Consider the following 15496-nt stretch of genomic DNA (forward strand, 5'->3'; position numbering starts at 1 on the left):
CCCAACAATTTGAGGTGGTCCCAATAATTGGCAGATATATAACAATTCCATTAAAATAAAAAGACATAAGAAGAGGGAAATAAATAACCTAAGAAAAGTAAGGCAGTTATAATTCCATTAAAAGACACTAACCTCTGAGCTTCCTGGAAGTCAAGAGAAAAAGGGAAAATCTTAGACAAACATTCTCATTGCTTAATCAAAATAATCAAAAGGCAGAGGTTCTCTCATGGCACTACTTGAAAAAAATAGGAAATTCCCTGGCAGTCCAGCAGTTAGGACTCTGCGCCTCCGATGCAGGGGGCCTGGGTTCGATCCCTGGTTAGGGAGCTAGGATCCTGCAAGCTGTGCTGTGGGGCACAGACAAAAAAAAAATTTTAAGTCACTCATAATTTTATCATGGCAATATTGTTGTTGTTCGGTTGCTGTCATCTCTAACTCCTTTGCAACCCCATGGACTGTAGCCTGCCAGTCCATTCTGTCCATGGGATTTTCCAGGCAAGAATACTGGAGTGGGTTGCAATTTCCTTTACTAGGGGATCTTCCCAACCCAGGGATCAAACCTGTGTCTCCTGCATTGGCAGGTGGATTCTTTACCACTGAGCCACCTGGGAAGCCCAGTGATATTATTATTTTTGCATATACACCCTGTATTCCAGTCCTTGTCTGCAAGCAAAATAGTAGATAATTTTATTTAAAAAATATTTGAATGGGCAAAACATTCACATAGTTTGAAAACTGGAAAGTGAGAGTAAGCAATGGAAAGTGCTGTCCCTTTCTTGTCATGCATTTGCCTCGATTCAACTCCCTCCAGCCTCCCCCTCTGTGGTATCCATCTAGAATTTTTGTCCATATTCAATCACAACTGCATCATCATCAGCAATAAAATATAGATCCTTATTTCTTTAACTTAATGACATATCTTGCATGCATTTCCACATCAGTAGGAAAGCCTCCCCATTCTCTTTCATAGCTATAGTGGATCTCATTGTTTGGATGTACTGTTACTTGCCAGTGCCCTGCTGATGTCATTTTCATTTGGGCTGTTCCTTTTTTTCTGTTTGTTTGGTTTTAGAAATGAAGTGTGCAGTTTCACAATGTGCACATATATATATGTGATACATCCCTGAAGTGATGGCTGGGTCAAGGGATAAATGCATCTGTGAATTTGATAGCTCTCACCAATTTGCCCTCCAGAAGGGCTCTGAAAACTTATGCTTCTACCGGTAGTGTCAGAAGGTTGAGTTGCCATATGCTGTCTCTATACTCCAGATCAGCATCCTCCTGCTAACTTCTAAGGAGGAAGGAAAAGCAGTGTGAAAAAGGAAGAACTGTTTGTCAGGCACCTATTGTGTGGCAAACACGCAGTATAGACACGTTTCATCCTCACTGGGACCCTGTGAAGCAGTTTGTTTCCCGGATTCTTCCTAATGAGGCAATTCTGTCTCAGAGAGGCGGAGGAATGTTGTGCGGTGACTCCGGGAAGTGGAGGAGGGTCCTGCCCGTGTGGCTGGCCCTGAGGCTGCTGCCAGAGTCCTGCCCCGCGGGGGGGTGTCTCACCTGGTCCTAGCTTGCGTGCCTCAGCCCTGCTGCTCAGCCCTGTCCGACTCGGTGCGACCCCAGGGCCTGTAGCCCGCCAGGCTCCTCCGTCCATGGAATTTTCCAGGCAAGAATACTGGAGTGGGTTGCCATTTCCTCCTCCAGAGGATCTTCCCGCCCCAGGGATCGAACCCACATCTCTTCTGTCTCCTGCATTGGCAGGTGGGTTCTTCACCATTAGCGCCACCTCATGGACCAGCAGTGGTGCCAACAGTTTTTCGTGTCTCAACTGTTTTATTTTCTTGGTTGCCTTGAACTTCAAGTGCCACTCCTTAGAGGAACTCCTGGACTATTCACTCCTTTCTCCATTTGGCCTCCTGCCTAGGTCGCAGCCCTTGCCCTCACAGGTGATTTGTGATGGTGGAGCAGAGGTCCTCCGGGTGCCCCTCTCCCAGGAGGGCATCCAGCCATTCCTCCAGGTCCCGTACCAGCCGCTCCAGCTCTTGCACCTCTTTCTCTAGCTTCTCCAAGAAAACATGCAAGTTCTCTTTCAACCAGGTCCTCATGACCTTGATCGGCTCTTCTGGGGAGTCGCTGGTCTGGCATTCAAACACCTAAAAGGCAGACACCAAGGTTGTATCTTGAGTGTTCTCCGGTAGACCTCTCTTGCTGTGCTGGATTCTACGAGCTCGCTGAGCCTTTGTTGTGCTTCCTTCTGCCCCAAGTATGCATCCCCACCTTCTCTACCCGACCCACTCCTACCTACCCTTCAAGACCCAGTTCATCAATGACACCTACAGGAAGCCTTCTCAGACGTCCTCAGTCAAGCTTAAGGTCCCTTCTTGAATATGTTACCTGGGAAGTCACAGGCTTCTGGGGGTAGTTACATTCTCTGATCCTTTCTGACACCTCCCAACTTCTTCCTGAAACAGGTACAAACACCACCTCTTACTAAGGTAAAGTAGCAGGAGTTGGAATACATTTGGCTGGTCATCCCAGGGGGATGAAGAGGGTGGGAGAGGCGAGCTGTGGAGGTCCCCTCGGTGTCAGCCAGCTTCGGATTACGCTCCGACTCTGTGTGCTCTTGGCTCCTCCCTCCTCCGACCCCACAGGGCCCACCTGATATTCCTGTGCCCACATAGAGCACCAGGACCAGCAATGCCAACAGCGTCTGGGGGCAAGAAGAGGAGGAGATGAGTTCCTAGAGGTAGATGAGCACCCCTGCCTCCCTCACAGAGGGCTAGGAATGGGGATCCACTTTTTCTATTTATCTGAGTCACAGGTGCTTGCTACAAAACCTGCAACACCACGGGCCTAGATAGCAGGGCGACCCGCTGACATTTCATCAGTATTTTCCCTCCTTTGTCCCTGGTGAGAAGGAAGGCTTACCTTTTTTTCCATTATTTGCCTCACTTTTGCCATTTATATATTTTTGTTTGTTTGTTCTAAATGCTCTTTAGAAAAGTCAACGTTATTGTGGTGTAATTCACATATGATAAAATGCATGTTTTACATGCACCATAATGTCTGTACTCAGTCCATGGGATTGCAAACAATCGGAGCGACTTAGTGGCTGACCTACGTCTGTACTTGTGGGCTTCCTAGGTGGCTCAGAGGTAAAGAATCCACTAGCCAATGCAAGAGATACAGATTCGATCCCTGGGTTAGGAAGGTCCTCTGGCGAAGGAAATGGCAACCCACTCCAGTATTCTTGCCTGGAAAATCCCATGAACAGAGGAGCCTGGCAGTCCATGGGGGTTGCAAAGAGCTGGGACATGACTGAACACACACCTACTACTACATACATGTGGAGTATCACCCCAGTGAAGATATAGAACATTTCCATCATCCTAGAAAATTCTTTTATGTGCTTTTGTGGCCAACTTCCTCCTCCCCCGACCCTGAAGCAGGGAACAGCTCATCTGCTCTCTGTCACCCGGTTTGTCTGTCCTGTAACCTCACATCAGTGCAATCACACATCACATTCTTTTTTGTTGAGCTGCTTTTACTCAACATAATGCTTCTGATACATCTGCCTGTTTTGGGGTTTGGGGTTATTGATGAGTAACATTGTAGTGTATGAATACAGAATGTGTGTGTGCGTACAGGTACATGTGTGATATGCGTGCTCTCAAATGGATGCCTGTGGTGTGAAGGAGTTTCTTGGTTCTAGCTGGCTCAGAATTCCATCTACCCCCAGCACAAGTGGGTTTCCATATCTCTGCTGTCAGCCCCAGAGCAGCTGCCCCCTGGTAAGCCATGGGTAAGGTAATCCTTTGCGTGCACATCCCGGCCCACAGCCGAGGACCATGGCGACCCCCACCTGGGCCGGGGTGCCGTCAGCACACAGCCCTTCTTTCTCTCCAAGGCCTTGTCCTCCAGAGGCCGGCAGCTCCGCCCGCCGGACTCTGCCGCTCAGCAGGAATGCTGGGCTCTGCATGCCTGCTAGGTCTTGGCGCACCCATTGTGGAGAAAGACTTGACGCAACCATCCTTTTTTTTCCCTCAGCGATTGTACTTTTGTACTGTCCTTTGCCCTCACCTGAAAATAGTTGCTTTGTATATTTTTGTCAATTTTATGGCTGCTTACAATGACTGTGAGGGCCAGTTTGGCCCCGGTTACTGTATGAAGGCTGGAAATGAAAGTCTACCCCTTGGGGCTTTGGTGCAGGAATGAAATGGCTTCCCTGAAGACAACGTTGCTCCCTGGCACTTGGGTCAGTCCAAGGTAATTTAGGAGATTTTGGTGGGCATGCCAGGATCATGGAGGGAGAAAAGTGAGAGAGCTTTTTGGAGAGGTGGGTGAAGGTGGAAGGGGTCTGAGTCGGGGAGGGGCCTGGCACCCTCTCCTGATGGCCTCCTGGTGTGGCTGGGAGGTCTCAGCACAGGATATTTAGAGACTCCTGCTTTCAACAGACAGTGTAGTTGGGATAGTGACCAAGTGAGGCAAACAGAAGTGGAGAGAGGATTCAGGCAGAGACAGTAGTGACCAACATTTGACTTTCCTCCCAACTCACTAGATGTGGGTCGAATCAGATTTAATTTGACTTGAAATAATACGTTTCTTATGTACCTCAGTTTGTGAAGTAAGATTTAGACTGGCTACCACAAACAAAGAAGATAAAGAGATTTGCATAACTTGTTTCTTTCCTGGATAGTTTTTAAAAATATATATACTAGCAACATTATAATTGCTGTTAACTTTAAAAATAAAAATAAATTTGCATAGTAACAATGTGACCGAATCTCACAGATACACTAGAAGTGAAAAAAGCCAGACATGAAGCGGCACACTGATTCTGCTCCATGAATTCATGAAATTCAGGGACGTGCAAAACTCATTTGTGATTCTAGAACTCAGAACCGTGGTTATGGGGTGTGAGCTGGGAGGGGCCTTGGAGGAGTCTTGGAAATGCTCTGTACTTTGATCTGGGTAGGAACTGCCTGGGTGTGGACACCCGCTGTGAAATCATTGTAGATTAGGGCACTTTTTTCTTTTCTTAACATATTCCCTGAGACTACCTAAGAACATGTTGTTGTTGTTTACTTGCTAAGTTGTATCTGACTTTTTCGCGACTCCTTGGACTGTAGCCTGCCAAGTTCCTCTGTTCATGAGATTTCCCAGGCAAGAATTCTGGAGTCGGTTGCCAGTTCCTTCTCCAGGGGATCTTCCCAATCTAGGGATCAAACTTACGTCTCCTACATTGCAGGTTAATTCCTTACCACTGAGCCACCAAAGAAACCCTATCTAAGAACATAGACTGATTGATTCTTTTTAATGGCTGATGGACATTCTGTGGTCTGAACATTCTTCTGTGTCTTTAACTATTCCTCTGTCAATGTGCTTTACAGGATGACGTCTTGATCTGCATGCTTGCTGCCAAGTTGGATTTTTGTTTGGTTGTTTTTTGTACTGAGTGATGTTGAAAGCAGGGAAAATGGACTAAAATTAAGTTTTAGTCCTTCTCTTGTGCTGTTGTGGAGTCTGAGCCAAATCATTTCTTCTCTCTGAGCCTCAGTTTATTCATTTGTAAAATGGATTTTTTTTAACTTTGTTTTTGGACTGCACCACTTAGCATGTGGGATCTGTTCCCCAACCAGGGGTTGAACCCACATACCCTACAAAAGTCCCTGTAAAATGGAATTTGATATATGCTATAAGGTCTTTCAAGAACGCAAAAGCAGGGCCTCTGTAGTTGAATTGGTTTGGGAAACACTGTGGTAAGGTTACGTGGGTCTCCTTGATGCAGGACTCACCGGAGCCTTCATTCTGTGAAGGGGCTGTGTGACGCTTTTGGAGGGCCATGAGAGTGTCAGCGTGCCCCGGATCACAGAGCTTACATGACTGTTCTAGAAGGAGCATTACTAAGGTTATTAGAGGAACACTTTTTAGCAAAAACTGAAACACAGCCGGAGCCCCACAAGGCCTCCATCTTGCAGTGAGGTCCAGAGTAAAGAAGTCAAAATGTGTATTAAGTATATAAGTGAACAAATCTTTTGAAAACATTTATAGATCAGTTATGTATTGCTCTGCTTAAACCCTGCAATGGCTGCTTAGTAACCTTGGAATAAAATCCTGCCCCTTTCCGCCGTGTGCTGTGCCCAGCTGACCAACCCCGCCGCCTTGTCCGTCTTCCCCTCGCTTCCCCACCTGGCAGGCAGTGCAGTGCAGTGTCACCTTGCTAAGGGTTCTGGAACCAGGTGGACCTGGTTTCAAATCCCACTGTGTCTCTGCCGTCTGGCCCTTCCGGTCTCACTTTACCCATTTGTAAATGAAGTTCATAACAGTTGCCTCTCGGGAATGTCAAGACATGCAAGAGAGAGGAGTAGAGGCACCAGGCTGTGCAACCCAGACTGTGCACATCAGACTGTGCACACAAGTGCTAACATTTTCTATGTGACAAAGTCCTATGTGAGTTTTGAATTTCAGCTCCAGGACCTCCCCAACTTACGTATATTATCCTGTTTATTTTGGTTCATTTGTTCATTCAGCGCCTGTTATGCACCAAGCACTAACCTAGCCACTCGGAATACAACAGGAAGCTAAACAAGACTCCTGAGTCCTTCTGGGGCATTCCTTCCGCTGGCAGTGGGAGAACTGATAAGGTGTCAGTAACGGCTTCTAGAAGAAGCTCCTGAGTCCCTGTACTGTGTTTCACCAGGTTGGGCTCTAGGGGGAGTCAGGCTGAAAGCCTGTCCCTGACTTCGAGGGCCTCACAGTCTGCCTGGAGCCCCCAAGGGGGCCCAGATGGGAGGAGAGCCATGTCCCCCGGTCTGGCCTCACCTGCTTCCTGTCCTTGCAGCGACTTCCCCTTCTCTCGGCTGCCACCCGGCCCCTGCTGCCCACCTGGGGGACCGCCATGGCCTCAGGTCGGGCTGCCCGAGTAGAAGAGGGTACCCCCATCTCCCTGGCTTCTGGTCACCAAGCATCTCTCAGGCCCTGAGTTCTGATGTCACAGAAGGTGGGGACAGTCAGGCCTCCGTCCTGCACCATCCTGATGGTTAGCCCAGACTTGGTTTTCACATAAATATAAGAACACAGACTGGAAAGAGAAACACACTAAAAGATTATATTTCAGGATGGTGATTTTTCTGATCCTTTTTCTTCTGTGTTTTCAAATCTTTAATAAAATGCAAGTCTTTAAATTCAAAAATGATAAATTTTTTAACTGAAATATTTATTGAGATAACTATAGACTCACATGCAGTTGTAAGAAAGAGTGTAGGAGATCCTGGACACCCTTTACTCAGTTTCCTCTGAGACTGTTCCATCCTCTGATCAGAGTTCCTCTGATAGGCTGTTGCCATGGATACAATCTACCAATCTTATTAGTCTCCCCAGTTTCATTGTATTCATTTATGTGTGTATTTAAATTCTAGATAATTCTGTCACATGGCTATATTTGTGCATCCACCACTATAGTCCCCACCATACAGAAGAATTTCCAAACTATAGGGTCCTATGCTGCCCTTTGATGCACACCTCCTCCTATGCCCCTTTCTCTCACTGTCTCTAATGACTGGCAACCACTCATCTGTTTTCTGTTTCTAATTTTTTTTTGCCTGTGGATGTCCATTTGCTCCAGCATCATTTTTGAAAAATGCTTTCATTTCTCTTTTGAATTTCTTTTGCATCTTTGTTAAAAATAAATTGTGCATATTTGAGTGGGTCTATTTCTTGTTTTCTGCTTCATCCCACTGACCTATGTATTGATCCCCATACCAACACCAACTGTCCTGATTATAGCTATACAGTAAGCCTTAATATTGAGTAGAGTGATTTCTCCACTCCGTTCTTTTCAGCACTTCTGTGGCCTGAGCCTTTCCATATAAACTTTAGAATAAGACGTCTGTCTTAAAAAAAAAAAAAACTTACTAGCTGCCATTTTGACAGGAATTGCATTAAACCTACAGATCTCTTGGGGGAGAACTGTCATCTTTACTATGTTGTATCTTCCAATCTATGGACATGGTATGCCTCACCACTGATTTAGGCTGATCAGCATTTTATAAGTTTTAGCATACAGGTCCTATACATATTTTAAGTGTATATTTAAATATTTCATTTTGGATTCCCTTCATATTTTAAAAAACCTCCATTTACCAAAGAAATGCCATGTGTTAAGACATCATTAATTGTCAACATTTTGATTATCTAACTTTCCCAAAGTGACACATACAAAGTTTCTGATTAGCACCCAGATAACTTTTATTCATTGAGCATCTACTGTATGCTAGGTATTTCATTAACTTTATTTTATTACTTCTTCTCCAGGCTATAATTCTGTAGGTATTGGGAATTAAGTCTGTTTTATTAGCCATTGTTATCTCTAAATCCCATCATGCAGCCTGTTACATACTACATGTTCAGTAAAAATATCTGTTGAATGGATGAAAAATGAGCAACTTCAAACTGTGGCTTCTGAGAGGCCCTGAGCTATGTCTGGTGAAGTATTCATAGTGCTTGGGTCAGAAAATATTTGTTGAATGAGAAAAGCAGGTGGTATGATTTTAATTTCACCAGTGAAGAAGCTGAGGCCCAGGGCAGCCAAGGAAGGATATTAGCTGTAGTAGGTGTCGACTCTGTTCCAGAGCCCATGCTAAGTGCTGTCCATACATTATCTCATCTCATCCTCATAACTGCCCTGCAAGATGGGTGCCAGCAGTCTGTCTGGACGTCACGCTCCGTAGTCGAGATCCTGCACTCTGCTAGGAGTCTGAGTGCAGGTCTGTTTAACTCCGAAGTCTTTTAGTTTATCTCAAAGGGTTAATGTCATTTCAGCTAAGAGCAAAGAAAGTTGCCATTCTTGTTATCCTTTGTGGTTTTATTGTGGGTGAGCAGATGTGGGAGTCCCGTGAAATTTTTTGAAATATCGAAAGTAGCTATATTCCTTCTTACTTCTTCAACTCCATGACCATCCCAGTTTGGCATCCAGAAATGTCAAACAATCTCTACCCCTTCTTCTTCCGCCTTCTTCAGCATATCCTTCTTCTTATCATCCATAATTAAGATGAGTCAAGAAATTACTGAGTTCAGGACTCTATGTGAAATGCTTCATATGTATTGACTCATTGTATTGCTGTTTCAACTCTGGATGGTAAATAATATTATTATCCCCGTTTTACAGATGAGGAGACTAAGACTGACAGTGGTTAAGTCAACTTTCTCAAAGTTACACAGTTAGTGAGAAGCAGGGCTGAGATCTGAACTCTGAGGAGCTGATTCCAGCTTCCCGAGTTATGAGTGCCATGAGATACTGCCCTTTCCATGGGAAAACTCAAGACGAGAAGAAGAAAGGGGTCTACCTAAGCCAATTGGAAAAAAAGAACCAGATCTCAAACCTCTTGCTCCCACTTGGGAACTCTTGACAAGGCCACCTGTGTCATCTCCATGGTCTTGCTCATGGGCAGCTACTGGCTTCTGGGGTTTTACCTCCAGGAAATGTTTCAAATATAATATGCAGACACTCAAGTACTGCCCATTAAACTAATTATGGCATATTGAATGTAATGAATTACATTCATGTTAAGAGAAGGCAACCGGAAACATTTTCCTAGAAACCCAGTGAATTCTTCCAGGAAACTGCTCTGAAGAGCAGTGATGAGTTGGGGAACTTCTGGGATTAGTTCTGAGGGTCATTTTCTGTGGCAGGGCAGAGAGGAAAGCCAGGCATCTCTCCTGGCCCTCAGCGCGCATGCCCAGAAGCAGGTTGTGCAGGAGGCTCGGGCAGGGGGGGTGCTGGGCGAGGTGTCTCCCAATCTCCCCCGCCAGCCAGCGCTGGGTTACCCAGTGCAGGAAGAGGGAGGGGATGAGAAAAGAGGGAGGGACCGCGGACTGGGGAATTAGGCTTCCTGAGTGAATGTGGGAATGAATGGGGGGAAGGAGGGGGATATGAATGGAAAAATTGTAGGTGAAAAAAAGAGTTCCAGGCAAATCCCTAATGGAAAAATTACACTGTATGAAGCGAGCAGTCTGCCCCGTGCGCACAGGCGGAGACCAAGCGGTGCTCTGTACTGTCTCTCAAGCACGTCTGAGTTCAAATCCTGGTGTCACGGTGTCTCTGAGTCTCAGCTGTCTGAAAAACCAGACCAGTACTAATGTACGTCTTGGGGGTTTACTGAGAGGGCCAGCTGGGATGACCTGACCCAATAGCGTCTGGTTCAAAGTAGGAACCGGTTAGTCCCCCTCGCGCCCTCTCTCCTCCCCGCTCCTTTGCCCTCTCCCTTTTCTTCCTTACTTCTCCAGTGTTTACTGAGTTAGCTTCTGTGCTAACTCAGTGAAAGTCTCCCCTAGTAGTTTCAGAAGGCAAAGACTTCCTATGAAAAATCTGTCCAGAAAACTGATCCACATGGTCTAATAGGCAAGCGTGGATGGCAGTGGGAGGGACCTAATGGGCTGTGGAGAAGAATGACAGGATGGCTCCATAAAGGAGGAGGCCGTTTTGGCTAGCTGGAAGGTAGAAGAAACTGGATCTTGGGAAGAATCATGGGCAAAGACCTCCCAACCTGGGTCTTCCACTGGAACCCCCCCAGTCTGAGCCTGGGTCCGACTTGTTTGTGTAACAAGGCTTACAAACTCCGAGGCATAGAGGCACTGTACAATGAATAAAATGAGAGGAGTGGGCTGGGTGTACAATGAACAGGCTTGGTGGGGACTGTGGCAAGTTATAACGTGCATGTCTAGAAGGCCCGGCTTCCCGGCTGTAATCTGCCTGCAATGCAGGAGACCCGCGTCCAGTCCCTGGGTTGGAAAGATCCCCTGGAGAAGGAAATGGCTACCCACTCCAGTATTCTTGCCTGGAGAATCCCATGGATAGAGGAACCTGGTGGGCTCCAGTCCATGGGGTTGCAAAGAGTCGGACACAACTTAGTGAGTAAACAACAACAGCATCTAGAAGGACCAGCCAATTGTTGCCAGGGCTATGTAAGATCCAGTGTTGCAAGATCTTCTCTTTCTTTGTTTTTTAAGAGAAGCTGGAAATTTAGCCCTTCATGTGATATCTCCTGACTCATAAATATTGGTAACAAATTCAACTTTAGGGGGAAAAGCACTGAATGGGTGAAACACAGGCCATTTATGGACCCTGACTTATTGTGTGTCTGCTCTGTAACAGGCATTCTGCTGGGCCCAAACGTGGCTTGTCCCTGATTTTCATAACAGCCTTTCTGTTCAGGGTTCTTACCTGTGAAGGCAGGCAATAGAAGACTTTACTGCTCACTAAATTTAGAAAAGGTAAGTTTGGCAGGGAGGACCAAAGGGAGCTCCTGGAATAATAGATGGAGAGGCTGGAGATTCGGGGACAGGAGTAGGTATTGGAGCCACAGGCCAGGGCATGTCACAGGAACAGTCTGAACCCAGAACAGTATGGCGCAAATGTTGGATCCCAAAGCCATGAAAGAATTCAAGATTCTCTTGGTGTCTGCATTAGTTACCTATGTCTTCTGTAACAAATTGCCACAAACTAGGTGACTAAAACAACAGATATTAAGTTTCTCACAGTTCTGGAGACCAAAAGTCCAAAGTTCATATCTCTGGGCTGAAATCAAGGCATCAGGCTGGCTGCATGCCCTCTGGAGGCCCTGGAGGAGAATCCCTTCCTTGTCTCTTCCAGCTTGTGGCGGCTGCCAGCATTCCTTGGCTGGTATCTGCATCACTCCAATCTCTGCTTCCACGATCACATTGCTTCCTCTTCTGTGTGTGTGAAATCTTCCTCTTGTAAGGATACATGGATTGCATGGGAGCTCACCCAGATAATCCAGGATAATCTCATTATCTCAAAATCCTGAATTTAATGACATCTGCAGTATCCTTTTCTACAGTATAAAGTAACAGTCACAGATCCCAGGAATTAGGACATGGATTTCTTTGGGGAACTTATTACAGCCCACTGCAGTGTCTGGGACATTCCCTAAAGATTCAAAGCTCTAGGCTGGGCCTTGTCACAGGCCTGGCCCCTGGCTACCAAGAGGTGGGGAGGAGGGTCTGGCCTTCTGTTGCTTCTGCAGTGAGGGACAGGGCTGTGTCCTGCCCCCACTCCTGCCCAGGCTCACGCGTGGGGGATCCTTTCAAGGAAACGAGGGATTGGGATGCAGATTAAACTATTACTCGCTGCTCCCATCTGCTCTGAGATGGAGACCTAGCTTGGATGGACTGGGGTGCACCTGAGTTATCAGCACCGTGAGGGCAGGGATCTCCGTGTCATCTTCTGCAGGAACCCCAGAACTTGGTCTAATGCCTGGCACCTAGTAGGAGCTCCATATTTGTTCACAGCTTGATGCCTCCAAATTTGAGTCTCTCTCGGCTCCTGTTACTGCAGCAAGTGGCACCTGGGATGCCAGACGAGTAAGGGGACAAAAGTATACATTTACTCACAGCTTTGGCATATGCTTGCTTGCTGGGGATGTCAGCCACACCAAAAATACCCCTCTGCATGCCCCATTAACCAGAGGGCTAGAAGAACTGTGAACAGTGGACCAAAAAGGAAAAAAAAGCGGGATTAATTTATGAGGCGTTCTGCTGCCTGGATGGCTCATTGCATACCCGTTTTGGCAACGTTGCTCTGTAATGTGCTTCTAGACTTACTGTACTTCGACATCCAGGGGCTCTTTTGTAATATGCCAAATATTCCGCCGTTATTGTTCTAGGCACCTCCTGTTGGTCATTGGGCTAATTTATTTCAGTCGGAATTTCAGGACCAGACACAACTCTTATTACTCACTGCTTCGAAGAGGGAATAAAAGAGCAATTGATATTTGGAAAAATGAAAAATATGTCCAGAAGACGTTGGGCCCTGAGTCCAAGAAGAAAAAAAAAAGTGGGGGGGGAAGCTGGAGGGAAAACTAAGGCAGGCTCACCTCGTAATGCACTCTGTCGTGGCCTGTCTGGGAGACGTGGAGTCTAGATAATGTCTGCAGACAAATGAATTAAGGACGGGGCTCTGAAAATTGCTCAGACACCTGGGTCCTTCTGCACATGACTTCAGCCGCCACCTGCAGGAGCAGAGCTGGGACAGATCCCAGTGTGGAGGGCACACCTCCATTAGTTGTGTGTTAAATTGGGGCTTGGGTTGGAGGATGAGGGAGAAATTCTGGGGTGGGGGTGTTAAATTCCTAAGGCTTCATGCTCCAGAGTCCATGGAAATGGACCTAGGAATAGAATTCTGAGATGTGACAGCTCAGCCACTCATTTCAGGAGCAGCAGTAGGATGCTGGATATAAGAAGGGCCCTGGGGACAGGTGTAGAGATGATCTAGAGGCATCCCCGAGCCCTGTAAGTGGTCTTTCTAGGGCCAGAAGGGTGAGCATCTCCTTTGCCACGAGAGATGCCGTTGGGTGTCAGTGTAAAATCTGTGACTTCGCTCTTCCTGGAAGTCCTGGTTGAACCTGAGGTTTTGGCAGATAGAGGGGCTTCTGCGGAGGCAGGAAAGAGGAGGATGGGTTTAGCTCTGCTCTAGCCAAAAAAAGTTGCCTAGGATGATGACCGTATGTGACCATGAGTGTGACCGTATGTGACTGTATGTGACTATGCTTCCCTTGGGCTTCCCTTAAAGAAGCTGTGATGGGGAAGTGGTTAGGGTCCCAGTCTGTAGAGCCAAGGGGTCCTGAAAATAGATCTTACCTTCGTCATTCACGCACTGGGAGACCTTGGGCTGTACACTCAACCTTGTAGGCCTCAGTGTCCTCATCTGTTAAGTGGGGACAAAAATAACTGCCTCACAGTTTTCTTGAAAGGAACATAAGATAATCCTTGTGAAACTCTTCTTTCAAAAAGATTTTCTGATGTGAACCATTTTTAAAGTCTTTACTGAATTTGTTACAGCATTGCTTCTGTTTTATGTTTTGGCTTTTGGCCCTGAGGCATGTGGGATCTTAATTCCCTGACCAGGCATCACTGAGCGCACACCCCCTGCACTGGAAGGCGAAGTCTTACTCACGGACCACCAGGGAAGTCCCTGAAACTCTCCATCCTTGGTGATTATGGTAATTGCTCCCTTTGGTTGCAGGTTTACTATCAGTTGTCGAATTAAGCCCTTTGCGTTCACTCTGTTTTTTCTTTTTTTTGCTAAGTCACGTCAGTCTCTTTTGAAACCCCATGGACTGTAGCCTGCCAGACTCCTCTGTCCATGGGATTTTCCAGGCAAGAATACTGGAGTGGGTTGCTATTTCCTTCTCCAGGGGATCTTCCTGATCCGGGTGTTGAACCCATGTCTCCTGCATTGGCAGGTGGATTCTTTACCTCTGAGCCACCTGGGAAGCCCACCCTCTGTTTTACAGATTGGTCAACTGAGACTGCGGAGAAGGCCACGGCAACCCACTCCGTGTTCTTGCCTGGAGAATCCCAGGGACGGGGGAGCCTGGTGGGGTGCCATCTATGGGGTCGCACAGCATCGGACACGACTGAAGCGACTTAGCGGCAGCAACTGAGACTGAGGGAGATTAAGAGGCTCACCCAAGGTCCCACAAATAGTATATGAGTTATGGCCTATTTACCTTCAGAGCCCGAGTTCTTAACATCTACTGTCTTATATGAAGATTAAGGTCTTAAACAGAATCACTTATAGCAAAATCGTATGTTTTAAAGTAAGAAGAGACATGTCTGTTGGAGAGTCCAGTTCAGTCTCCTTTCCCTATGGTGATGGGAAAGACTGCTGTGTCTCATTCAAGCACAAGTCGAAATTGTTACGGGAACATATGGGGCTCAAAGAGCCTTTCAAACAGTACAGTTAGCCTCCCAGGGATAGTCCCAACACTGTTTGGGTGTGTTCGGGGTGTGTTCTTCCCTTCTCTGACTGTGCATATTTGAATCTGAGTGAGGTAGATGGCCAAGGGTACATGAATGTGAAGACCCAGTAAGGATGCTCCAAATACACAGCACTCCTGGCACACAGCGTCTGTCGGATGAGTGTGGCCAAGGATGAGTGTCCGGGGTTGGCGATCAGCCCTCTGAACCGCGCCTCGGGTGGAAACGGCTTCAAGATGAGACCAAAACATCCGTCTGGGATGTTTGTGGGCAGAGAGTGCTGCCCCAGTTCAGGCTGCCTTCACCCCTGAACCCACGGCCCCAGTGACCCCTCCCCAGGGGGTGCTTGAGGAGAGCTGGGGGCACTCCTGGGAGACCCGCCCCAGACCTGTGGGTTGGGGGTCTCAGGCTAAGTTAATAAAAACAGAGTGACCATGTAGACAGGGCCCAAAACAAGGCTCCTGCAGACCTGGAGTCAGTTTCTTTTTAAGATGTTTTGGGTTTTTGGCAATTATGACTAGAGGGATCATTGACACAATAGTTGCATGTCAGGTTGTGCTTTTATAAGGAACACCATAAAACTCTTTTCTGTGTCCAAGACAGTTCCTGGGCTTCGGGGATGGGCATTGCAACCCAGTTCAGAGGAGCCTTTGATGGGGTTGGATGGTGGGGCTGGGCAGGGTAAGGACGTTGTGTCATGGGCCTATATGAGATGAACCCA

At 47.0% G+C, this 15496-nt stretch overlaps 1 protein-coding gene across 1 annotated transcript; it reads right to left on the bottom strand.

The window, feature by feature from the left end:
* Window positions 1–1713: 1713 nt before the first annotated feature.
* SMIM23 (small integral membrane protein 23) lies at window positions 1714–6940 on the bottom strand. Its single transcript, XM_020870263.2, has 4 exons — window positions 6820–6940; window positions 2656–2707; window positions 2392–2459; window positions 1714–2150 (listed from the first exon to the last, which is right to left on the bottom strand). Exons 1-4 carry the CDS (start codon window positions 6937–6939, stop codon window positions 1938–1940), a joined length of 453 nt encoding a protein of 150 aa, XP_020725922.2. The 5' UTR covers window position 6940; the 3' UTR covers window positions 1714–1937.
* Window positions 6941–15496: the final 8556 nt, after the last annotated feature.

This window comes from Odocoileus virginianus, chromosome 14 (assembly GCF_023699985.2).
Source record: "Odocoileus virginianus isolate 20LAN1187 ecotype Illinois chromosome 14, Ovbor_1.2, whole genome shotgun sequence".
Lineage (NCBI taxonomy): Eukaryota > Metazoa > Chordata > Mammalia > Artiodactyla > Cervidae > Odocoileus > Odocoileus virginianus.